Source organism: Anser anser (genome assembly GCF_964211835.1).
Source record: "Anser anser genome assembly, chromosome: 15".
Lineage (NCBI taxonomy): Eukaryota > Metazoa > Chordata > Aves > Anseriformes > Anatidae > Anser > Anser anser.
Genome location: NC_139736.1, coordinates 9,803,493 through 9,827,951, shown reverse-complemented (window position 1 = coordinate 9,827,951; position 24,459 = coordinate 9,803,493). Strand labels below are relative to the sequence as shown.

Below are 24,459 nucleotides of genomic sequence, written 5' to 3'. Positions count from 1 at the left end.
CTTTAAATATGATATGAAGCCTTTTTGTGCCGTAGGAGAAAACAAGCTATTTGGCACAAAAAACTGTTGTGTACTGGTATTTTTTCAACTACTGTGCTGGAGATAGAAATGAAAATTTCATTTTTTAGAATGAAAACTGAGAAACTGAGAAATGGGTCAGACAATTTTAAAAATACCCATTTGCTATTCTAGGAAACTTTAAAGTTGCCAAGGGACTTAAAAAGCAGGGGAAAAACCTAAAACCTGGGATACATGCATTTTCTGGACTAGTTTAAAAGTGAGCCAGTAGCAGATCATCCAAACATCCACCAAGAAAGGAACAGGGATCGCTCTGCAAATCTTTTCCTGTGGGTACCTGCAGTCATGGTTCAATCTAAATGCTGCTTCCAAATTATGCTAATTATAGAACTAACCCACTTTGTCTCTTCCTCCTTCTGCATTGCAGGAGGCTGCTAGCTTGTGTAGGCTTTTAATGAGTACTTGGATCTCTGTCATTTGATGTGCTCTTCAAAATAGAAGTGTTAGGAGATTCATCAGAGTGAATATTGTTATTAAGTTTTGAGATGTGACAATAGGACAACTTATTGCTTTAACAGAACATGCAAAAATCATTCTAATACTTTAGTCAGGGAAGAAAATAATTAGTTTTGCTAATTAAGGTCTATTAAATACAAAGGTCTGCTTTAGTGTATGCTTCTGCACTGATCTTTACAGACTTTTGTCTTCTGCTGAGACAGAACAATTCTGAAACTGGGTTTATGTAAACCAAAGGAGAGGCATCTGCCTGAAAGTGGCAGGACTAGTCTAGACTTCTGTAACTGAACATTGTAATTTGAGTATGAATACATGTTGGTTTCATGATGAGATTGACGCGTCTTCCAGCTGGGATTGAAAATCATAAAGCTGTGGTATCCTCCATGCAGACTTCAGGGTATGCCTTCCTTTTGAGATGGTGTGATTTAACATGGGGAGGTAGCTAAGCTCCACCATGCTGCTCTCTCACTTCCTCTCCTGAAGGGAACAAGAGGAAAAAATACAGTGGGGAAAAAAAAAAAAAGCTCTTGGGTTGAGATGAGGTCAGGGAGATCACTCACTAATCACTGTCATGGGCAAAACAGACTTAGCATAAAGGAGATGAATATAATTTATTGCCTATTGCTAACACACTAGAGCAGAGAGAGCTAAAAGCAAACTGAAACCACCTTCCCCCCATCCACCTTCTACCTCTTCCCCCCAAGTAGGGGGAATGGGGGCTGCGGTCAGTCCCTAACACTTCATCTCCTCACTGCTGCTCCTTCGCAGTCACTCTCTGCCCCTGTTCCACGTGGGGTCCTTCTGGAACTGATCCTGTGTGGGCTTCCCACAGGCAGCAGCTCTTCAGGAACTGCTCCCACATGGCTCTGTACCACGGGGTCCATCCCCCAGGAGCAAACTGCTCCAGCACGGGTCCCCCACGGGCAGCAGCTCTCCCCAGGCCCCCTGCCCCTATGTGGGCTCCTCTCCATGGGCTGCAGCTCTGCCTGGGGGCTCTCCATGGGCCGTAGCCTCCTCTAGGCCACATCCACCTGCTCCACCGGGGGCTCCTCCACGGGCTGCAGCGTGGAGATGTGCTCCATCTGGGACCCATGGGCTGCAGGGGGACAGCCTGCTTCACCAGGGGCCTCTCCACAGGCCGCAGGGGAATTGCTGCTGCGTGCCAGGAGCACCTCCTGCCCTCCTCCTGCACTGACCTAAGGGGCTGCAGGTCTGGTTCTCTCACGTTTTCTCACTCTCTCGCCCCTCTCTCCCAGCTGCTGTAGCACAGCAGTTTTTTTCCCTTAAATATGCTCCCATAGAGGCCCAACCTTTACCATGCATGGCTCGGCTCTGGCCAGTGGCGGCTCCCTTTGGAGCTGGCTGGAGCTGGCTCTGATCTGACACGGAGCAGCTGCTGGGCTCTGCTCACAGGGGCCACCCCTGCAGCCCCCTGCTGCCAAAACCTTGCCACGTGGATCCTTAAATGTGAGTCCTTCTTGACTTTGCCTGCTTAATATCTGAACTGAGGTTCAGTCGGGGATCCTGCTTCAGAGGCAGTCTCCTGACAATCCCCAGCCCTGCACTTCGGTTCACGCTGGAGTGGCCTGAGCACCCCTAAGACAGGCATTAACTGGGGAATATGCTCCAGGGGTCGGTGGGCACTGCAGTCAGTCTGCAGAGGGGCCTGCAGCTCCCCTTGGGTATACCTGTGTGAAAAACACTTGGTATGGACGTTAGGTCCTCAGCAGCATGTAGCTCCATTCCTGTTTGTGCTGCTGCCTTGTGTAGATGGAAGCCAAAGAGAATTAATTGCACCTAGGAAATCAGCAGGGAAAAATACTGCCATGTGTGTCTCTTAGTGTGTGGTATCCTCACCTTTTGTCACCTGAAATGGATGTGAAGTTGAAGGGATTCTGCACCTCACCTGTGTGCAGCCATTTCCCTTGCACAAAGTACAGTGTGTTTAACAAATAGCAGCTTGCTTGGCTTCTGGACAGCCTCTGGATCAAATCCTGGAAGAGCGTGAAAGAAGATACGCTGATGTTGCTGTAGCTGTTAAATTCTAGCAGTAATCTTACCCCAGCCTGCCCACTTGTCCTGACTTTCTGCTCTTAACCCTGAAGCACCGTTGCGTCGCACCCTCTTGTCTTTCACACAGAAACACATCAATTGCAAATATAAAGGTCCAATGAACTGAAGATTGCACGTGTTTTTTAGAATATCCTCCAGCCAGTGTGCCCAGCAGTCATGCATACAGCACTGCTTCCTTCCACTTTGCCACGTGGCAGTGACACCTCCAATAGCTGTCCTGTCCTTTCAGGTAGTTGCCTGATATATTTTATTGCAAGCAGTTTAAAACAACACCAGAAAAAAAGGTAGTTAACTTCCTTAAGCAGCGTCTAAAATAAATAAAGCGTCAAATCTCTTGTTTATTTCTTTTTTTTTTTGGGTAAAGCTGCTTAAATCTTGTCTGTTCACTTGTGTAATCATATTAACCATCTTAATTTGTCAATTGTAAACTGTTCTTGCAGAGTCATGAGACTTTTTCTTGGCTGTTGCGCTGGAGCAGAGCAGCTGGGATTTAGAAGGCTGAAAAACACTTGTGTGGTGGCTAAAAGTAAGGATGACTCAGCTGAAATTTCTGATGATGTTATGCAGCTGGGGAACTTAAAAGAATGTGGCTCACCCACAGCCTCGTAGAGCTGCTGCCTTGTCACGAACGACTTATGTGATCCCCATGTGGACAGGCTAAAACATATTCAGGCATTTTTATGTTCTACCACTATTAATTTCTTTGATTCAGCTGCGTTAGGTTTTGAGATGGTTCTTTTATTTTTTAACTGAAAAAAAGTGAAGTGAAAAGAAATTTTAGAATGCTGTGGAATTACAGGGAAGAAATAACAGCTGTGCATATTCTGTTGTATCTCAACAAGTCAAGTCCTAGATTCGGACAGAAAATGGGAGGAGAGTGGGGAAGGAAAGCATATTTGTTTACATATATATATATTTTTTTGAAATTAAGTTTTTGGAGAAAAAAAGGTAGAAATTATCATTTTTATACAAAATGGTCAAATTTAAGGGGAAACCACCTCCTGCTCTGTGATTAAAATAATATCTGGTCAGCAGTTTTTGCAAGTTATATCTTCCCTTTCTTTTGAGGTCTGTTTTTCTCTCTAATTGTGTACAATACTTTTTTTAACCAGTGGAAGATGGGAGCAAGTAAGGATACAAGTGTGGTGTTTCTGAGTGGTTTTATAGCTGAGAAAGATTACTGCCACTATGTCCCAGTTGTGGTACTGGTGTTGGGTGCAGTTGCAAGCTATACAACAGTCCGAAAAAATGCTTTGCAGCTGAAAATGGCACTGTGGTTGACAAGCCTTGAGCAGTCACATGCCCGGTCTCGACTGTGTGGCTTTTAAACCGAAACCTGTAAGTTCTGCTTTGGCTGATGAATGCTGCAGTCCGTGTGCAGGAGCAGTATGTTCGTATTGCATCATTCTGGTGGTGAGTCAGAACTGCACAGCACTTCAGAGGAAATGTCCCCTGTAATAAATTTTACAGCAAAGACAGTAATGTTAGGGTAAAATTTACTGGAAGGGATTTCTCTAATGCCAACCAATGATGAATATGGTATGAAAGTTAATGTTACTAAACAGCCTGCCGAAGGAAAGGTTGAATTGGGACATGGTTTAGTGGGTAATGCTGAGGGATGGTTGGACCAGCAGATCTTGGAGGTCTTTTCCAACCTGAATGATTCTATGTTCATAATTAGCCCTTGTACCAGGAGTGGAAATGATGATCACATTTTCATTACTGTAAGTGTCAGTTCTGGTTTGATCATATGGTGTTTTTTCTCATTTTCAACAATTATGTTGAAAGAAATAGGGAAGCAATTATATTGATGTACATTTTCCTTTTGTTGAGTGGGAAATAAGCTGCAAGGGTGAGCCTGTTCTACTTCCTGCTGTTCGTATGAATTAACAGTAAGTCTCAACTGGGTTTGCTGAAGACAGCTTTGGAGCCATCAGGCTCTTTTACCAATAGTGAAGTGATGTTATCTCATGCTATTCGCTCTTACTGTGTGCCAGATAACACTTCCACACTTAAATTTTGGAATGGAGTGTATCTGGCTGTGTATACGTACATGGGTAGTGGCAGATGGCTAGCATTGGCACCTTATTTTTCTGCAACATTAATATGAAAGTGCTGATGAAGGCTGTTAAAGATCTCAATTTTTATATTTGAGTGAGTTACCTGTTATGGTGGCTGTGGGTAGCCAACAAACTGACTCTAATGGCTTCTTGTGAAGGTTTAAAATTTCTGAGCTGTGAAAAGTACAATAAAATTAGATGCATCAATTACAATATTAGATGCACAATATACAATAAGTTATAGAATAAGGCAGATAGCAGCGGCTGTTTTTGTTTTGTTTTGTTTGCTTTTTATATAACAAAGTTCTGTGCTTTCTTTAACGCAACCTACTTTTTCTCCCCAGGATTGGAATCTGACATGGCACACAGAAAATCCAGACTTCACCCAGTGCTTTCAGAACACGGTTCTGGTCTGGATTCCTTGCATTTACCTGTGGGCCTGCTTCCCAGTGTACTTCCTATATCTTCGCTGCCATGACAGGGGGTACATCCAAATGTCAAACCTCAACAAAGCCAAAACGGTACACAACTTCTTAAAATCATAACTTATTAAGCTTATCTGTATCCCTACCTGAGCTGGGGGGTTGGACCAGATGACTTTTGGAGGTCCCTTCTAGCCGTAACCATTCTGTGATTCTAAGCTTATCCTGATTCCGTTTTCAGCTATGTTTCAGCACAACTATATTTGTTGAACATCAGTCTCTGCCTGTGCACACAATATATAGCTGTAATTTACTTGTTCTGCATTTGTTTGATTTCCAAGTCTAGTGTTTTTCTTTTGCCCTGTTATCAATAGGCTTTCTGAAACTGTCATATCAAAAAAACATGCAAATCATTTGTAAGACCACTTGGAGAAGTCTATTTTGAGGCAACTCAATCTTGAAACCTTAATAATAATCCCATCAGCTTTTTTAAGGTATACAACATATGTTTCTAGAAATTCTGCAGGTGTTCTGTTCTACTTTTATTGTGAAATTGGTACTTAGTATTTTCTTAATGTTTGTTTTTCTGTAGAATAAATGAAAAATTTTAAGAAGGGCTATAACAAGGGTAATTTCTTGTCTCTACAGTCTGTTATTCACACATGGGATTCCACAGCTTTCTGCTTCATAAGACACTGAATTATATAGTACTAAAAGTTAAACTTTGTTCTTGTTTGTGGGATTCGGTAGATAAAACCAAATTACTTTTCTTCCTTCTTCCTTCTTTTCTTTACTTCCATGCACGTTGTTAAGTAGGATTGTCTAAAATAAGTGATCTGATTATGACTCTTATATTAACCCACAGTATGTAGTGTTCATGTAAGTATTGTGCTGCGTGATCTATGTGAACTGATATATAAAATACACTTTTGTATTGCAGGCTTTGGGCTTAATACTGTGGATAGTCTGCTGGGCAGACCTTTTCTACTCTTTCTGGGAAAGAAGTCAAAATATTTTTCGAGCTCCATTTTTTCTCATTAGCCCTACAGTATTGGGTATAACAATGGTAAGTTGTTCTGTTATGGCCTTCGGTTCCAAGGCCTTAAGCAATAGCATACACCGTACTCTTACGCACAGTGTTTTCATTCTTTAAGCTACAGTCCTCACATTATCACATTAGAGACTCTATTTGTAGCTGAACTGTGAAATGGTGACTCTGAAGCGTCTGCTTTCTTTTGATAAAGGAAAAAAAAAAAAGCTCAGCTTTGCTCAGTGTGTCTGTCGCATGTCAGCACGCAAGCCAGTGCTAGTTATCTTGCTTTATTTTGGTAGGCTTGAGCTACTTTTCATTTAATAACTTGATTCAAGCATAGGGAGAAAGAATCAAGCTGGGAGGACTGATGAAAATTAGATGATAAAAATTTCAACAGTTTTTTATGAAGTTCAGTGAAGGTGTTATTACAAACTTTCTTACGTGTAGCATTCTTTAGTGCATGTTTTCTTTGTTTGGTGCCCCACAAGGCACATAGGGGTCCCCATCTAGCCGCTTTCTACTCTGGTGCATAAGTATTGTATTTCACAACAGTATCTCTGCAATCTTCTTTTCAAGGAAAATGTCCCATTATTGATTATATAGTTGTCCTACATTTATCACCGACTTGGAATAGGGGTAATTAAACATGATGTTTGGGGGGGAAGAACAATAACAACGACAAAAAACAAAGCAAAAACCCCAGCAGCCCTGAAACTAACTGACAGATGCAAGACCTGTTAAATAGTTTGTGATCGTTTAATGGGGTAGATATCAAACTTTTGTCAGACTTCTTGTGTGGAAAGAAATCTATATGTTTTGAAAGGGACTAGTCAGGAAATACTTGGAAAGGACATAGAGTCGCTATAATTACATGTTGATTTACAATGTAAAACTAAAAAGTGAAAAAATAAAGACTGGCAGCTTTTGACAGTGTGTTTGTGTATGTGGTAGTTTGCTTCTGTCGTACATATCCCTTTTCCGTTGTCCACAACCTGTCTTTACTGCTCCAGAGATTCATTTTATTTTTTTAATTTAAACATATTTTTGCATTACATTTCAAATCTCTGGCTGTTGGAATACCTGGGAGATACGGGATTTGAAATGTTTAATAGTCACACTAACATGGTACCTTGTATATGTGTATAATCTGTTGTTGTAAAACCTAGCTTGTGAATATATTTTTATCTTGTTTGTCCACAGTTGCTTGCCACGTTTTTAATACAATATGAAAGAATGAAAGGAGTCCAGTCTTCAGGTGTAATGACGATTTTCTGGCTCATCTCATTGCTATGTGCCACAGTAATTTTTAGATCCAAAATAATACTTGCCTTAAATACGGTAAGTGATTGCTAGCCTCATTCAGCTGAAAATAATCCCCAATACTGCTATAATAAAGTACTTGCTTGCTAATTATGCTGGTCAAGTTAGTTAATGATCTATTCAGTGTACCTTCACTCCCTGGGTTACAAAAGCAAAATGAGCATGACTTAATGGCCCTTGTTTTTCAGGTTTTGAAATGCTAGTGAAATTCATAGTGATCGTACTGTAGCAACAGTTGCCAAGAAAGTTCTTCTGGCTGTTTGAGAAAGGGGATATGCCTGCTTGAATAAAATAAATGTCTGTAATGTTTGATATGAAGCTGTTTTGGGAGTTTACATCTTCCTGTTGATTATACAGCAGACTTCCTGAAACATTTGGTTTGATGGTGATGTGGTCTCGTATCTGATGAGACAAAATGAAAGTATAGAAGTGAAACGTTTTTATGTCAGTTTGCTTTATAGTAACAGCTCAAATAACAGCTTAATGTGCCTGGAAATGACATATCACTTTCCGTTCTTTAAAGAAAAGACATGTTGTGAATTTTGAGAGCTTTCAGCCGGTGGGTTTTGTTTTTAACTATGTGCTAATATGTAATATTTTTGTCTTTAACGATGTCCATCCTTGTGCTTTAATTTCTGTGAACTATTCTTTATGTATCAGTCCCAATAGAAAAAATGGAAGAACCTCTGGAGTTTGAGCACAACAAATTGTAATCAAAATTCTGATTCTTATCTTTTTTGTGTGCATACTAATAATTCTGCTTTGGAAAATCCTTTCTATCCAGAGCACAAATGCTTTGCTCTTGTGCAGAACACTTTGATTCTTAATTGGGGCACGCTGTGTTGGTACAGAACATGTCTTAAGGAGCACATCTCTATAGAAGAAGTTTATGCTTGTGTATTTATGTCACTGATAGAGTGAAAACAAAGTTGAGAGATTCCATATGTGATATCCTTCATCTCCTCCCTGCTGTCTTTACCTTCCTTTCACCAAAATAGTCGTTGACTTTAATTTGCAGGGTGGTTGGTGGGTGGTGGTGGTGTGTAATATTAATGTAGTTTACAGAGTTTACAGTAAGGATCTGTTTTTTTTGTAAATAGTAACATGTTGTTTTAAAGAAATTTCTCAAGCCTTTTAATTGCAACATTACCTTCCTTTGTAGGGTGCTGAAGTGGATGCATTTCGTTATGTCACCTTCTGCACATACTTCATCCTGTTACTTGTACAACTCATACTGTGTTGTTTTCCAGAGCAACCACCTTTGTTTTCTGAGACAGTAAATGATCCTGTAAGTGTTCAGTCTATACTGAGTATTATAACTGATATGTTTTGTTCAATGAGTTAAAGGGCCATATTCTCCTAAATGCTAAATCATTGAAACTTTCTTGACTTGAATTTGCAATAGAATGTCCTTTATGCTCCTTAGTTGGTGGAGCAGAAGATGAAGCCTGTAACATGCAAAGCAGGGTGGGCTGTAGTTAAGAAAGAGAGCAAAACCAGTCTTGGTCATTTCTGAATAGTGTTCCTAAAGGTAAAGTTAATGTTACTTATATTCAGTAGTGCTTCTGGCAGTCAGTGGGAAAGTTTGATTTGAGATGCTGTCCTCCTGTTCATCTGATACTGTTCAGTAAGCAGTAAACTCAATAAGGGTGTGCATTCCTTTCAGTTGAAGGTGAGGAACAATTTACACCTGTAAAACTTGAGAATTTGAATTCAGTTTTGTATTTGTATTTTGTATTCAGTTTTGTAGGAACCTCTGTTTTGTCAAGCAACGATTGAACTAGTTCGATTTCAAGAACTCTGTCAACCGCAGAAATGGCAGTTAAGATTAGAGGGTGGTCTGCATGTAGAACTTTCATTTTCTCTAGGCATTGTCTTTTTCACATGTATTCGTAGTTGTTATATGGAACAGATCTAAATGACCCACAGGATGCTGGATTATTATTCTGCTTGCTCAGCCCTGAGCTTTATCTTCTGAATCCCAGTGGAATGATGCCTGACGCTGCCTGGGGTTTGGTGGGTGTGCCAAGTTCAGAAGCTCCAGTTCTGTATTTCTTTCATAAAGGCTTGTTCTGGTTTGATGGATGTTAGCTGGCACTGACTGAGGAAGGAAAGTTTGAAGTGCGTGTGTGGGGGATGAATGTTGCCTTTTTAACTATGGAAAAGGACCACAACTGGTACCAGGCAATGAACTGCAGTTTCCGCCTCCTTCAGTATCCAGTGTGCCTGTCTGTGATGCGCTGCGTTGCCACTGACAGACAGTCTGCATGTGTGTGTCTGGAGAACAGAGTGTACTGCAGAATCTCTGGATTCTCTTCATCTTTGGTTTCTTTTTATCTTATTCAAGGTTGAAAAGTATTTGACAGTATACCATGGATTTATGAAAGCCTTTTTTTTTGCTTTGATCATGGTTACAATAATTACACGGTGCTCTGAAAACAATAATTTGTTTTTGTGTTCTGAGTGCTTCTAGGAGTGTCTCTAGGAAATAAGGCAGACATTCATTTTAACCTTTTGATGAGTGTTGTGTTTCATAAATATTATGATAGGAGGAAAAACAAAACAAATCATGTTACTCATTCTTAAAATGTTTTATTTCCTTTTGCCAAGCTTTTTCACAAGAGAAATGTTTGTTAGTCTTCAGTAAAATTTTATTACAAGTTTACTTAAACCAAAAGGTTATGGTGAAATTTCAGAAATGTAGATGTGATGTCTGTAGAAATCGAACGATGTGTTTTGCATCTTGTTTTTGCTTTGTTTATGTTATGGAGGTCCAGACTTCTTATAGCTCATCATCATTCTTCTCTGGCATGAATGTCAGTAGGATTAGCAGTATTTCAGTGTTTTAACATAATGCTATTTTTAATAAAATGAAATGGTTGCAATCCAGCGTAATATAAACATTTTAATATTTTAAACATGTGCTTTTAGAAGTCCAGTCTTTGGTAGTTACAATATCTAGTTGACTCTTTAAAATTGAGTTTCCATTCAAAAATGTATCTAAAAACTACAAAGGAAAAATATAATACAGTATTTTCTGTAAAGTTCAGAATATTTTGAAATTTTTATGAAATGGGAAATGTGCCTATATTTGCTGAAGTAGTTTATCTGGCAAGAATGTTGAGGTAGCTAAAGGCTGACGGTACCTCCCTCTTTTAATTGTTGAGCTTTCTTTGAGTTACTTTAATTTTTAAAATTTATTTGTTAAGTCAGGGTGTTGGATTTGCTTGCAATCATTCTGTTGCGAGTATTTAAGTACTATAGAAATGTTGAATTCTTAGCCCTTTATCCCTTTTCAACAACAATTAGCTGTCTCATACTATCATCTTTCCACACAAAGTTTAAAAAAAAAAAAAAAAAAATCTCCCGTGGGGAGGAGAGGAAATGCACAAGTCTGTTTAGTGTAGGTTGATTGCAACACACTTCAAACTATAGCTTAATGGAGAAGTTATACAAACATGAGTTGAAAAATGTAAATCTTGGGAAAAACATGTTTTAATTGCAGTACTGTAATGATGTTTGAGTTTTGTAGATGGAAATACCTGTGTAGCTCCAATTACAGTTGATAAAAACCATAGTGGTTTGTGTACCAAAGGAGTGGCTGGTTTTAGCATTCTTTAAATGTTGTTCAGAGCACTGAAAGAGGGAAGAGAAATCCGTTGGAATTTTGCAAGTAAATCACCTTTGGTGCCTTTTGAAATTCTTCCAGCCTCCTTTTGTATTATTTTAATCCAACCAGATTAGGAGAGGATATTAACCAAAAGAAAAGCTTAAAAGAGGAGATGTTGCTCTGGATGTAGAAAATGAGCTAGCTGTGTTCATTTGTAGGTCTGGATGCTTAAATTTCCCATGCTTGTTGATGAATGAGATACAGGGCTTTTGAAGTTTATTTTGGGATGCTTTGACTGAGTTTGATTTTTTTTTTCACTTTTATTTGTGTGTCTTTTTTGATGGAATCATAGCGCTTAACTACCAGAACAGTACCCCTGAACTTCATTAGTGACTCTAACTCTACCCAAATAACATACTTATGCTCTCGTGTTAGCATTCCTTACATTGATGCAGTGAGGTATTGATTGTGAATTGTCTGGCCTGTGCTGTCTTATAAAATTCCATCAACTGTTTGTTGCCTTGTAGGTACGGAGCACTGCTTTCTCTATGTCCCAGTAGGCTAGTCTGCTGGAAGCTGTGAAGCTGGACTTTGACCTGTGTTTTCTAAACAAGTTCTCAAAAGCATAAATGACAAGTTTAGTAATTTGGGAAGGAAAACAATAATTCAAAGGCATTTTTTCTGTTTGGTTTGTTTATGTCCTTGTGTCAGCCAGTCTGTTACGTGGATTGATTTCTTTTTTCTCTCCTTTAGAAACCATGTCCAGAGTTCAGTGCTTCTTTCCTGTCCAGAATCACATTCTGGTGGATCACTGGGTAAGACCAGCATGATACATAAAGCACCAGTTAAAGTTAGACGGCATTTCAGGATCCTGCGTTCTGAGTTAAATAAGCAATAATCATGCAATACTAACTTTGTTTGTTTTGGTTGGTAGTTTTGTAAACAGATTAAATTGATAATTAAAACAAAACAAAACAATTGGTCTTTTTTTACTTCCTAATCAAGGGTCTTTGATTTTGAATGTTGCTTAATAAATGTTTTTATGATGTTTGTCAAAACAACTTAAACAAAATTTTTTAATTTGGGAAATATAAGAAGGTAGAAATTATCTGCTGTGCTTAGAAATTAGGGCATTCAGAATTGATAGTTCTTTGTCCAATCCATTCTTTTTTGTTAGCCGTATGAGTTGATCGCAACACATGTTCTTATGTGTTTAAACATAGAAACATGGAAGTATATTATTAGTGTATATTTGTGGTCGGTGCTTGGCCAGAGTTTAAATAGAAAGCTAGATGAAAGGAATGGCTTTATAAAATTAAAGGCTAATAAAGATTTTGCAACTTGGTAGGCATGGGAATGTTAGTCACCTGGCTGATTTTCAAATGAGATCACTTTATCCTTTCTTTTATTCTCCTCAAATTTGAATTCAGTGGCATATCTTGGATCCTTAGATCTTTTGGTTTCTAATTCTCACAGTAAATGACAGGAGGATATCCATAGCTAAATACCATTTTAGTATCTGGACCTGTGTTGTTACAGGTACTAGTTCTTGCATGAGTTGTCATGAAGAGCTGGTTTTGTTTTGGGGCTGGATGTCACTCACTGTCCTATGGCATGTATATCTCTAGGGTTCTCAAATATATTATGCTAATTCTTTCTAATACAGGTTGATGATTCAGGGTTATCGGAGACCTTTAGAAGCTAAGGATTTGTGGTCATTAAATAAAGAGGACACGTCAGAAGAGATAGTGCCAGGTTTGGCTAGAAACTGGGCAAAAGAGTGGGCAAAGACCAAGAGGTAAGTTAGTTATCCTATCAGTGATAAAGTTTTCACTAACAAATGAAAATTGATTAGTCAAGAACCATTTTGTTGAAATATTTAAGGATTTTGTGTGTGTTTCTAAAATGCTGAGGAGGAAATAACTGTGTGGAAGTACATGCTGGAGAATACTAGGGAAGATGCAGCTGACTGCATCTATGAAATTTATGATTCTATTAATTCTATGACTTTATGATTCTATGATTGTGCTTTGATCCCACCAGCATGGTTTCTCTGTATTGCTCTGATGGGGACACCTTTGGGAGCTTGGAACAGGGCAATGTTGTAAGGGATGTGATGGTCTCACTTGGCTGGTGGTTCCTCTGAGATGTAGAAGTTCAAAAGCTCAAGTTATTCAAGTGCTAGCTCTGGATTTGTCCTTAAATGCATACAGAATAGGAACAAAATGGTGTTTTTTTTTTTTTTTTTTCTGAGGAGTTGCATCAAGTTTTGCTTAGTCTTTCATGATCCAAAGGCAATTATTGTAATTTTTCTTGTATAGGAGTTCTCCACACACACCCTGCTCCTTAGGAAGGAATATTTTCGCACAGTCAAACTTTAGCCATGCAGTGTAGGACCTTGAGCTCCCTCTATAGTTAGTGGAGTTCTCAGGAGGGTGGTTCAGGATGTGGAAGTGAGAAGTTTCTTTCTTTCCTTTCCCTATATAGGGAGCCTGAACACCTAAGCAAGATGGCTAAAATTAGAAAGACTGCATGCCTGCAGTTTCTGTTCTACTTTCATCATCTTTTACTGCACCTAAATAGAAGTATCTTTTCATTGAAGGAGTGCTTCCTTTCTTGCACAGTGTATTTTTACGTACAGCTTGTCCTCAGAAGTTCCGAAGTACGTAGTTTGATGTAAGCCAGCTGCGTGAAATAGATGTGTTCAGCTCATTGGGGATGACTGGGCATAAATCTGACTGCAAACTTTTAACTGCTGTATTACAGCGAGGCTTCAGTTTTGTTGAAGGTTCAGCATACTGAATTTTAGAATAATAACATCCTTTGTTTTTTGAGTTTATCACAGATTACAGCCCTATTCCTCATTCCCCTGGACTGCTATAGGAGAGATTAACAGTAAAACCCAGTTGAAACTATAAAGAATTGCAGTAAATAGCTATCCCTGTTGGTGGGACACTTTTTTCTAAAATGAAGAATGATGTAAGAGGGACAGGCCATTGAGTTGGCTAATATCAGAAACTTTTATCAGCCTAGTTGAAGTAAATGTCTGATTGTATACTGTGCATTTTTCTGTTTGGTTTTAGGCTTGAGTAAAGGCTACCTTGTATACCTTCAATATATTTTAACTCTTATTTCAGGCAACCATTAAACATGTTATACTCATCCAAAAAGCAGCAAAAGTCAAGTGACTCAAATGGTGATGTGACAGAAGAGGCTGAAGCTTTGATTATAAAACCATCTCAGAAGAACTATGAGGCATCTTTATTCAAGGTGTTATATAAAACTTTTGGACCGTATTTTCTCATGAGTTTCCTGTTTAAAGCAGCACACGATCTCTTGATGTTTGCAGGCCCAGAAATTTTGAAGTAAGACCTATTTACTTTATTATCAAATTAAAAGTATGTGGACAGATTTTTAAGTGTGCTTAAGTCATGCTTTTAAGTATGTCAGTCACCAAGCTGTTTTGCTTCTAGCTATATCAATGGAGTAGAGCTATCATGCAAGTTTTCATGCACGCGGACGATTTTGGCCCATTGGTTTTAAAATTATAACATCATATGCTAAATGTTTGACATCATAGCTTCCCTTCCAACACTAGGAAGGCCAGGCAAGAGCATACTCAGCAATATCAGGAGAATTAATGTATACTTCTAACCTGTGATGATTGTGGGACTACTCAGAAATCTAAAGGTCTATATAACCACAAGTCACAGTGTGTGAAGCAGCACTGAGCTAAGGCAGTAGGAGAGATTGTATGCTTTAAGGTGAGCAGTAGTAAAACAACTAGAAGTAGCTGCATTTGAGTTGGAGGAAATGCAAGAATTTTCAGTATAGCTCCAAGAGAATGCTGTGCATATAAGGCATGTGATATTTTTGTTTTAAAGTACTACATTGTTAGCAGGAGGGGATGAAGTGTCCTAGTATAAAATGATGTCCAGTTTCTAAGGTAGCTTAATTGTTTTATTTAAGTCTGATATTTTGGGTGCTTGCATGACCCATGAAATGTTTAGAATAATTCAAGTTTGTAACCCTGAAATTTCCTTTTGATTTCATTATGGCAGGATTGCTAATTCCTCTCTCCACAGATTGCTAATCAACTTCGTAAATGACAAACATGCCCCAGACTGGCAGGGCTACTTTTATACTGGGTTGCTGTTTGTTTGTGCCTGTCTTCAGACACTGATTCTTCACCAGTATTTTCATATTTGCTTTGTAACTGGAATGAGGCTCAAAACAGCTATTGTTGGTGTAATTTATCGAAAGGTAAGTGGTTCTTCTAAATATATGATGATGCCACTCAGTGGCCGTGAGAATGCACTGCTTAGGTCTGAATAATTAAAGTTGTTAGGAATCAGCCCAGCAGTCTCCTAACTCTTAATACAAATAAGAGAGTATTTAATTTATAAATATAAAGCTTTGAGATGAAAACAATTTTCAAAATTACTGGTTTCTGGCAACTCCTCCTTCCCACTGGTAAACAAGAAACCTTTTCTCGTTTATACTGGGGGTGAAACTGCTTAAATTTGTGCAAAAATTAAGGTGCATCTACATTTACAGCTTACTTCGTGACTTAACGGGCAGTACCGCCTTTTCCTGGAGTAATCTGGAACATTTTAGAAAGCTTAGGATTGTTTGCTGTGTGTGAGAAAAATATGTGACAAGAAGCGAAGATTCTACTTTTTACGCTTAAAAGAGAAAAGCAACCCCTATGCCTCCACAAGCAATAAAAACACCAACCAACCTTATTTGCAAATACCTGTTGCTATTTTTAATTTAACCGGAGTGCATCTTCCATCAACACAACTTACATTTTTTAAGATGTGCAGGGTAAACAGAACATGAAGCGTGAAAAGGATGCTTAAAGATGAAGCTTGGTAAAGCCATTTAAATTCAGTGGAGGAAAAGGAAATGAATAAGTCTTTTTTCATGTTGTTTTTTCTTTAAAATCTGCACCTAGGCACTCGTTATCACAAATTCTGCCAGAAAGACTTCTACTGTGGGTGAAATTGTAAATCTAATGTCTGTGGATGCTCAGAGATTCATGGACTTGGCCACCTATATAAACATGATTTGGTCTGCACCCCTCCAGGTGATACTAGCATTGTACTTACTGTGGCAGGTGAGTATTGTATGTGTTGTATGCTGTTTTGAATTTGGTAATGTGCTTTTTCTTTTTGTCATGACTGCAGAGAGCTGTTGCTCAGACCACTGGAGTGTTTACAGCAGCATGGAAAAAAAGCTGTTCAGAATTCTTTCAGAGCTACTTTTTTCACAGTTATCAAGAAGGAAGGCTTTGAATTTGTATAACCTAGTGTATGTGGGTAGGATGCAGAAGGGAGCTATTAATTTTGGGGGGACTGCAACACCTACAATATCTCATTTATCATGTGATTTAAAGAAAAGTGGTCCTAGTTCTACACTCAGAGAGTCATCATATGAGAAGCCTGTTATTTCTAGTCCAGTCACCAGGCTGTCTCTTGCCAGTTCTTACTGTCAGTCAGAAGGGTGATGAAATTGATCAAGAAGTTGGTTATTCTCTGCACAGTTCTCTACTTCAGAACAAAAGTCAAATGTTAAAATCTCCCTTGAGCGAAATATGCCTCTGTATTCAGGCTACTTATATATGTCTAAGTTTCAAAAATCAAAGCACGTAAACGTAAGTTGAAGTCCATGTTGGATCATCATCATCCTCTCCTAAGCTGCCCTTGAAAAGGGAAGCAGATGCTGAAAAGATACTTCAGAATGCTTTTCTGCACCACATGCAATGGTTTGACCCTGGATCTTAAAAAATGGTTTTGAATAAATGTTTACAATTGTGTATTTTTCTCTTCAGAATTTAGGTCCTTCTGTACTGGCAGGTGTGGCTGTTATGATCCTTCTGGTTCCCATAAATGCAGTGATGGCAATGAAGACCAAAACCTATCAGGTAAGAAGCTCTATGTATGTGACAGTGCTTTTAAGAAATGTGTACGGTTCTTTGACTTTTTTCTGAGTTGTGCCCCCTACCTATTTACAGCTTAAAAAAGGGAAAGGATGGAAGGGTCAGAAATGAAGTGTATGCAGAATAAATACGAATTCATGTATTCTTCAGCCTTACGTCTATACATAATCGTCTAAAAAATCTTCAGAAGTTAACAGCAAGGTTGAAGATTAGCCAGCTTCAAGAAATGCCACGTTTGGATTGAAATCAGTTTTTAACTTGCTGCCTAAGAACTCAAGAGGAAACTTGTGCTACTGTTTGCCTAATGAACGTTAAAATGAGTGAAATATTTACATTTCTGGGATGGTGGTTGCAGTGTTGGTGTGTCTTTTCTTGCTGTTTTTTTTTTTCTTCCAGGTGGGATGAGGAGGCAGGAGTCTCGGTGGTTGGCTCTTCTTGGGTCATAGTAGATTCTAATTAGAGACGGTCAGTTAGTTACAGAGGGTGCAAGTAGGTAAATCTAGGCTCAAACTCTCATGTGTTCTATCGCAAAAACAACCTCCAACAGCTCCGTGCTTTCTGGTAAAAACTTCACTACTAGATGAGTTCAACACATTTCCACTGATATTTGCTAATTTGTTTGAATGAAGTATTTTATCTCTAGGTGTTCATCAGAACGTACTACAGCATTCGTTTCCTACATGGGGTGAAGTAGGAATAGGTAGTCTGTCACAGCCACGCTGCCCCTGGTAACAGCTGTCTGAGATAGCTGTCCTGGTGCAGTCTGCTAACTCTGCTGGGTGCTGAGTCAGAACATCGTTTCAGCTTTGCTCAGCCCTCGTTAAAATACTTTCTTCAAAGGTTTCCCTCTTCCTAATGGTCTGTATTCGTTCTGCTGAATAGAAAGCTTTTTGCTTTAGTACACCGTCAGGAAGTGATTGATAGCGTTGAAAATGAAGCAAAACTGGGTTTTGTGTAAGGTTAGATGTGAGCCGCGCATCACCAAAGCTTGGTTAGAGTGGCATATTTTTAACTGCATGTTGTACTTAGGAGGAACCTGAGCCCTGAGGCTCTCTGGTGCAGAATTAATCACACTTAAACCGGTACCACAATTGTTTTGATCTTGGTTTGGGTTTTTAGTTGTATGAAGCATTCTTTTAATTGGTTTAAAATGTGTTCATTCTGTGTATTTGTTTGTTCAGATAGTGTCTCAGATTTCCTGCTTGGGAATCTAGTAGGCTTTTGATGATAATGAGGTAAATTTTGCCATTGCAAAATAAAAGCTGAGAACTCTGTGGATCTGCCAAGTATTGTGCTCTGCTAATTATTTATTGCAATGTTGTTTTTAGAAGGCACAGATGAAGAGCAAAGACAACAGAATTAAGCTGATGAATGAAATTCTCAACGGGATTAAAGTTCTGAAACTTTATGCTTGGGAATTAGCCTTCAGAGAGAAGGTATTAGAGATCAGGCAGAAAGAGCTCAAAGTCCTAAAAAAATCTGCTTACCTCGCTGCGATGGCTACCTTCACTTGGGTTTGTGCTCCTTTTTTGGTAAGTGAAACAAATCTGTAGGTCTGTTCTCCTGTTTGGGATCATGCTTTCCAAAGCAGTACTTGAGAACTTGTTTTTGTTTTGTAATGAATGGAAAAGTAGGAATACTTCCACAGTTCCCTATGAAAAGGCTCTTCTGTTTTCTTTGGATATTAGTGAGATCCATGTTGAATGTATCTTAAGAGTTAATGACTGAATTATTTAAAACTAAAACTATTTTTTCCCCCGCTCCTTCTACCTTTGCTGGTATTCTCGAGGGACCTAACATTAAAAGCACTGTCAGATTAAGAAGAAATTACTAATGTGCACAGTGCCATCCAGGTGGTAGTTGTGCTCAACAACAAAGAAAAAGTTCCCTTGTTTCAGTATGTTTCTGAAAGCAGCAGATCCTTGGGTAAGAGTCCTAAATCTAATGGAACATTGCACGCCAAGTGTGCCTCTGGCCTGGGTTCTCCCCACATCTATTTAAGAGCAATGTGGAGAGGTAAAGCCATTGCATAGCCTGGGATTGCTTTAAATTCCTATTTACAAAAAAAAATATTCTTGATATGTGAAACATCTCCACTGTGTTTGTGGCTAGCTTACATTCAGACTAATAAAAGAGAGAGAAGGGTGAGATCACATCAAAGTTGCTTCAAACCCTATTAGAACAGTGGGCCAGGGCTCTTGTACGCAGAAGCAAATAGAGGCCATGACTACATTAGGATAAAATATGTGCTGTTCCAGTTGAAGGTGTTTAAACGTACTTTCCAGTCTCAGATTCCTTTCCTGCAAATATTATGTAGTGTTTACATTATGCTCAGGGCATGATGAAAGGCAGAAGAAGCAGTGCCCTGGATAGGAAATATCAGCAGCATTCTTAAGCGAATGCTTTTCTAAAAGAAGTCTGAAATGATTTTAATATAAATACATTATTAAATGAAGTTTCTAAATAAAACCATGCATGTGGACTCCTTAATGCTGTTATTCAGAGTCTGAGATGAATTCCCCTAATGAGTAGCTCTGTTTCAGTGCACATTGTGTACGTTGCGAAGGTCCTGAACCTTAGAGGGTTTGCCACTGGGACAGAAATCGGTACAGCCCGAAGTGTAAGACTGCTGTTTAACATGCAGTTTTCCAGATTTTTATTCTTTAGTATATATTCCTCTAAACTTCTGATTAGAGAATTATGCAGGTGCCTATTTGAAAGCACTTTTGATGTGCAGAATACTTTCTTCTACTCCTTCTCCTGTTTCAATGGCAGGACACATTGTTTAGTAATGGTGTCAGGGAGGTATTTGCTGTGCGGTACCTCCTGTGCTGCTGTCTGTACTGATACGGGCGTATTTCAGCCAAATTGTTGGTAACACAAGAGTGCAGGCATGCTGCTTCTGAAGTTATTCTTTGGAGCCTGTCTTGTTTTCGATCTCTCTGGGAGGGCTTTCTCCCTGGGATATGTGTGTCCGAACTAAGGATTGTACAAACAAGCTACTGTACCAGACACAGCTGAGTCAGCCGCCGTAAGAAGAACAATACATGGCTTCACAGCAGTCAGATTTTAAACATAAATACGAACGTCTTAAGTGGATGCTGTACTTAGGTGAGACTCCTCTGCAGGCATTTGAGCTAATGGCCTCAAGTCTTGAGGGAGAGGGTCACCAGTAGTTAGCCAACCATGTTTTCTTGCCTTGTTTTCTTGTTGTGTCAATGTGTGTGAAAGAGTTGTTCCTATTACCTACTGAAGTATGGGTGTTCTTACCATGGAAGAAACGGCTGTGAAGGGAATTGATCTGCAAGTGAAAACTCCCTGTGATAGGGAGGGGTTATGCTGTTTTTCTTTGGCTTAACTTAGTTTACTTTAGTTTTATTATAACTTAATCAACATACTTTTAAAGAATGTAAATAACTGTATACAATTATTTTTGTACCTTATGATTGATGATAGCAGGGATTCAATGTCATTTTTTGTTCAGCAAGGATCTTAAAACTTTTCTGTTGTGAACTGTCTAGGTACTGTAAGGCTTCATCTTTATAATGCAGTAACATTTAAAGCTTCTTAGAATATTTGTCCAGGATAAAGAGGGCTGTACTTTGCAATCTAGGGTTGTGGTAGTCCCTACAAAATATAAAATGAGCTAGTATTGGGTTATTTTTGAGTATATATGTGTTATTGATCCTAGTGTCTGGTACAAAGGGGAGTGACTTCTTTGTGAATGAGAAGAAACAAAGCTAGCAATCGTTCCTTTCCTTCTCTTCTGCAGGGTGACCACAAGTACTAGGCCATTTGTGGCTTCACCCTTGCTATGTGAAGAAAGTGAACACTTGGCACCTTCTCAGAAGTTTCCAAGAGGCACCATCAACTTCTTTTTTACAGCAATACATTAAAATCAAATGTTTGTTTTGCAAAAAGTGTTATCAGGAACAAGGAATTTATCAGAGCATTGCTCTTTCTTTGTTTTGCAAATCTCTGATTCTGGTTGTCAGACTATGTTTCTTGAGTTAGTGGCTTAAAAAAAAGTAACCCTTGTTGTAACCATTACACTTTGTGTTTCAGGTTGCCTTGTCCACCTTTGCTGTGTATGTCAAAATAGACAAGAACAACGTCTTGGATGCTCAGAAGGCATTTGTATCCCTAGCTTTATTCAACATCCTCAGGTTTCCACTGAACATGCTTCCTATGGTTATCAGCAGCATAGTAGAAGTAAGATTTCAGTTATTAACAAGTTTTTCTGTGCAGAAATAGTCATTGGGTGGAAAGATTACATTTCTGTGCTTAGAGAAAGTCCTCTGGTGAAAGTCAGTAATCACAGTAAAGGAGCTTTGCATTTCTTGTGTATTGAATGCTATAAAAGCAAAATTCTCAATCCCAGGTACAGTAGACAAATGTTCCTGAAATCAGTCATATTTCTTGTGGTCTGGGAAATGCGAGCTTAATGCCTGTCCAAGAAAAAATACCATGGTTTTAAGGAGGGATGTGTAAAAATGATGAAATGTATACATGGTGTAAAATACCACTCTTAACTATAATGAACAGAATATAAGAGTTTTGCATCTCTTTCCTATGTAGGCCAGTGTGTCCTTGAAGCGCCTTAGGGTGTTTCTGTCACATGAAGAGTTAGATCCAGACAGCATAATCAGGGGTCCCACCACAGACGGTGAGTTTCAGTATTGTTGGAAAAGTGTTTGTGCAAGTTTTGGGTGGCTCTGTAGCATTTCTTCTGCTTTTCTGTAACAAATGTACTGCATCTTGCTGGATTTCACTGATTTCAGCCAGAAAGCAAAAAGGGGGGGTGGGGAGGTTGTAAAAGTGAGTTATATAGAATTTCTACCACCTACGGAAGTGTAATTTCTCTCCTCTCACCATTTTCTGTCCAAACTACAGAATAAATGACTTGTTGGACAGTTTCAAGTGTACCCATTTGAAAGTTAAGAGGATGAGAATTAACATTGTCCCCAAACCCACCACTCTTGAGAAAAGCAATTGTATACCACTTCAGCACCTTTCAAAGAGAAAGGATAAGTCCCAGTTCTGGCAAATGCCTCCACTTTATTCTGTGCAGAGAGCATTACTCTGTGCTGTAACACATCTAGTACTGCTGCTGTGGTTATATAGGGCTGTTGGAGAGAGATGACTGTGAAGGCAGGCTTACTGAAAAGCCAACACCCTTTTGTCTTGCAAGACAAACCTTGATTTAGCTGTTGGTCACTTCTAAACATTTTTTTTTCCTTCCTTATTACAAAGATAGTAAAATCCCCAGTCCTCCCTCTCATGTGATTAGCTGACCTATGTATGACTTCACTTGGTTTTCCTGTAAGCAGTCACCTGATGTATTTTTTTTCCCCATCTTCCTTCTGGGAATATCTCCTCCCCTTTCTCAGGTGATAACCAGTACTATACCTCACTCACAAATCTTTAGATTAGGGTTTAATGGATTTTTAAAATAAATTTTGTCCATGATGGGTTGTACTTGTATTGATTCAAACTTACGTCTAGCCTAAGTATTTCTTGCCTTCTGGACCCTCTGGACTCACTCTAAGTGGGGAAAAAAAATTGCCCAGAGAGGTTGTGGATGAACACTCCCTGGAAGTGTTCAAGGCCAGGTTGGATGGGACTTTGAGCAACCTATCTAGCGAAATGTATCCCTGTCCATTGGCAGGGTGGCTGGAACTAGATGATCTTCAAAAGTCCATTCCAACCTAAATCGTTCTGACTCCCTCAACACTGATTTTGGTCAAAGTTATTTTATTTGGTAGTTTGACTTCTTTTCCCCTATTCTTGTGGTAATTCAGCTTTCCACGTAGAAGTAGCAGTTGAGCTGATGTTCTCCTTGAAGCACAAGTCAGGTCGAGGCTGCTTTATTTCTTGAACTGACTTTGAAGTACTGCAGCAGAGTTGCTGGGTAAAGGAGGAGATGGCTGAATTAGTCAGCATCTTACAGCTGGCATTTGTGTACTTCCTGGTTACTAAAGATGTGTAACTTCAGACTCTCTGCTGAGGTTAGACTTACCATTCTTATGCTTATTATTTTGCTTTGACTGACAGAACACAAGCTTCTGGTAAGCAGCAGGTTATTGTTCTGCTACAAAGGTAGCTTTATACTTCTATTTCTCTGTACTTAGATTTACTTCTGTGGCATGATTCAGAGCATACAGTTTAGTTGCTTGCTTTGACACTTATGTAAATATAATTTTTCTGTTCATCAGCTGAAGGAAGTATTATTGTAAAGAATGCAACATTTAGCTGGTCCAGAAATGATCCTCCTTCACTGAATAGGTAAGAATTGGTACTCTTTGTTCTACTCTGTAGTTGTGCTGAATCATAGATTATCTGTATTTAAATTAGAAAGTCTATATGCAGAAGAGTTTTTTTCCTTAAAGGAACAGGAAAACAAATAACATCTGGTTATTTATATTTAAATGTTATATATGTGCGTTTATATATATATATGTGTGTATATATATATATATATGTGTATATATATATATAAAATATACTGTATTTTAACCAGGGGCTTCATGAATTAGAGGAGTTTGCAATATTGAGTTTGAAATGCAGATGGGAGTAGCAAGAGGTTTGATGGGAGGAGAGAAAGCTTTAGAGATTTCAAGCTCTTGCTACAGGCTGCAGATGGGATGAGCTCCATCTAGAGGATGCAATTATATTGTCCCCTCTTAATTATCCCCAGTCTCTTATCTTTTTGCATTATGTCCTCAGAGACTACCTTTAAAAATCCCGTTCTCTCTGAACTGTAGCAATCCTTGATTCCTTTGCTGGAGAAAACCAGTGAAGAACATTGTACATAGTATGACTACCAAAGTAACTGGGGTGATAGAGCTACCAGCCCTGTCTTCCCAGTGCTCCACTCCATTCCTTCGTTTTTGGCTGATCTTGGGTTTTAAATTGCATGTTCTTTAGGGCAAGGATACTATTTGGGGAACATGCATTTGTATTTACATTTCTGCTTACAGAAAATTTAAGAGAAATATTGGAAGTGACTATTTTTTTCTTGTTGACTGATTACATATCAGGATGCTATGTCCTAAGTATAAGAAGAGCTATGCACTTTCTGAAAGAAAGGTTTGCATTTTCAAGTGGTTTAAGTTCACGTGCTGTGTCAGGGTTTGCAGTGGGTGTTCACATTGCATCTGGCTTTATATGGGCTGGTCAATGGATTGTTTAACTACTGGGGTGTGCAAGCAAGCAAGGCTGAATTATGTGCACTTTATTTTCAGCATCAACTTCACTGTTCCTGAAGGCTCCCTGATAGCTGTTGTTGGTCAAGTTGGCTGTGGAAAGTCTTCATTGCTGTCTGCATTACTGGGGGAGATGGACAAAAAGGAAGGCTATGTGGTTGTCAAGGTGTGATGTCTCTGAATAATTGTTCTGCTACTTGTGGGTGTTGCCGAAGGTATTCTAGACTTGCAAATGATGTGAAGAGGGGAAGAGAGCCTTTC

The 24,459-nt window shown here is 39.0% G+C and overlaps 1 protein-coding gene across 4 annotated transcripts in view; it reads left to right on the top strand.

Moving 5' to 3' along the window:
- Positions 1 to 24,459, top strand: part of LOC310882022 (multidrug resistance-associated protein 1) — a 57,631-nt gene that overhangs the window by 9,980 nt on the left and 23,192 nt on the right. For 2 of the 4 annotated variants that reach the window (XM_083800128.1, XM_083800125.1), the window contains exons 2-16: positions 5,012 to 5,188; positions 6,030 to 6,155; positions 7,323 to 7,460; positions 8,605 to 8,730; positions 11,806 to 11,867; positions 12,719 to 12,850; positions 14,190 to 14,417; positions 15,114 to 15,315; positions 16,010 to 16,171; positions 16,886 to 16,978; positions 18,322 to 18,525; positions 21,059 to 21,205; positions 21,572 to 21,659; positions 23,209 to 23,278; positions 24,238 to 24,364. In XM_083800128.1, coding sequence (XP_083656254.1) covers positions 5,162 to 5,188; positions 6,030 to 6,155; positions 7,323 to 7,460; positions 8,605 to 8,730; positions 11,806 to 11,867; positions 12,719 to 12,850; positions 14,190 to 14,417; positions 15,114 to 15,315; positions 16,010 to 16,171; positions 16,886 to 16,978; positions 18,322 to 18,525; positions 21,059 to 21,205; positions 21,572 to 21,659; positions 23,209 to 23,278; positions 24,238 to 24,364 — 1,932 coding nt within the window. In that variant the 5' untranslated portion in view covers positions 5,012 to 5,161. Of the gene's footprint in view, positions 1 to 3,047; positions 3,134 to 5,011; positions 5,189 to 6,029; positions 6,156 to 7,322; positions 7,461 to 8,604; positions 8,731 to 11,805; positions 11,868 to 12,718; positions 12,851 to 14,189; positions 14,418 to 15,113; positions 15,316 to 16,009; positions 16,172 to 16,885; positions 16,979 to 18,321; positions 18,526 to 21,058; positions 21,206 to 21,571; positions 21,660 to 23,208; positions 23,279 to 24,237; positions 24,365 to 24,459 lie in introns of all 4 variants that reach the window. The other 2 variants (XM_083800127.1, XM_083800126.1) reach the window with 2 other exon arrangements.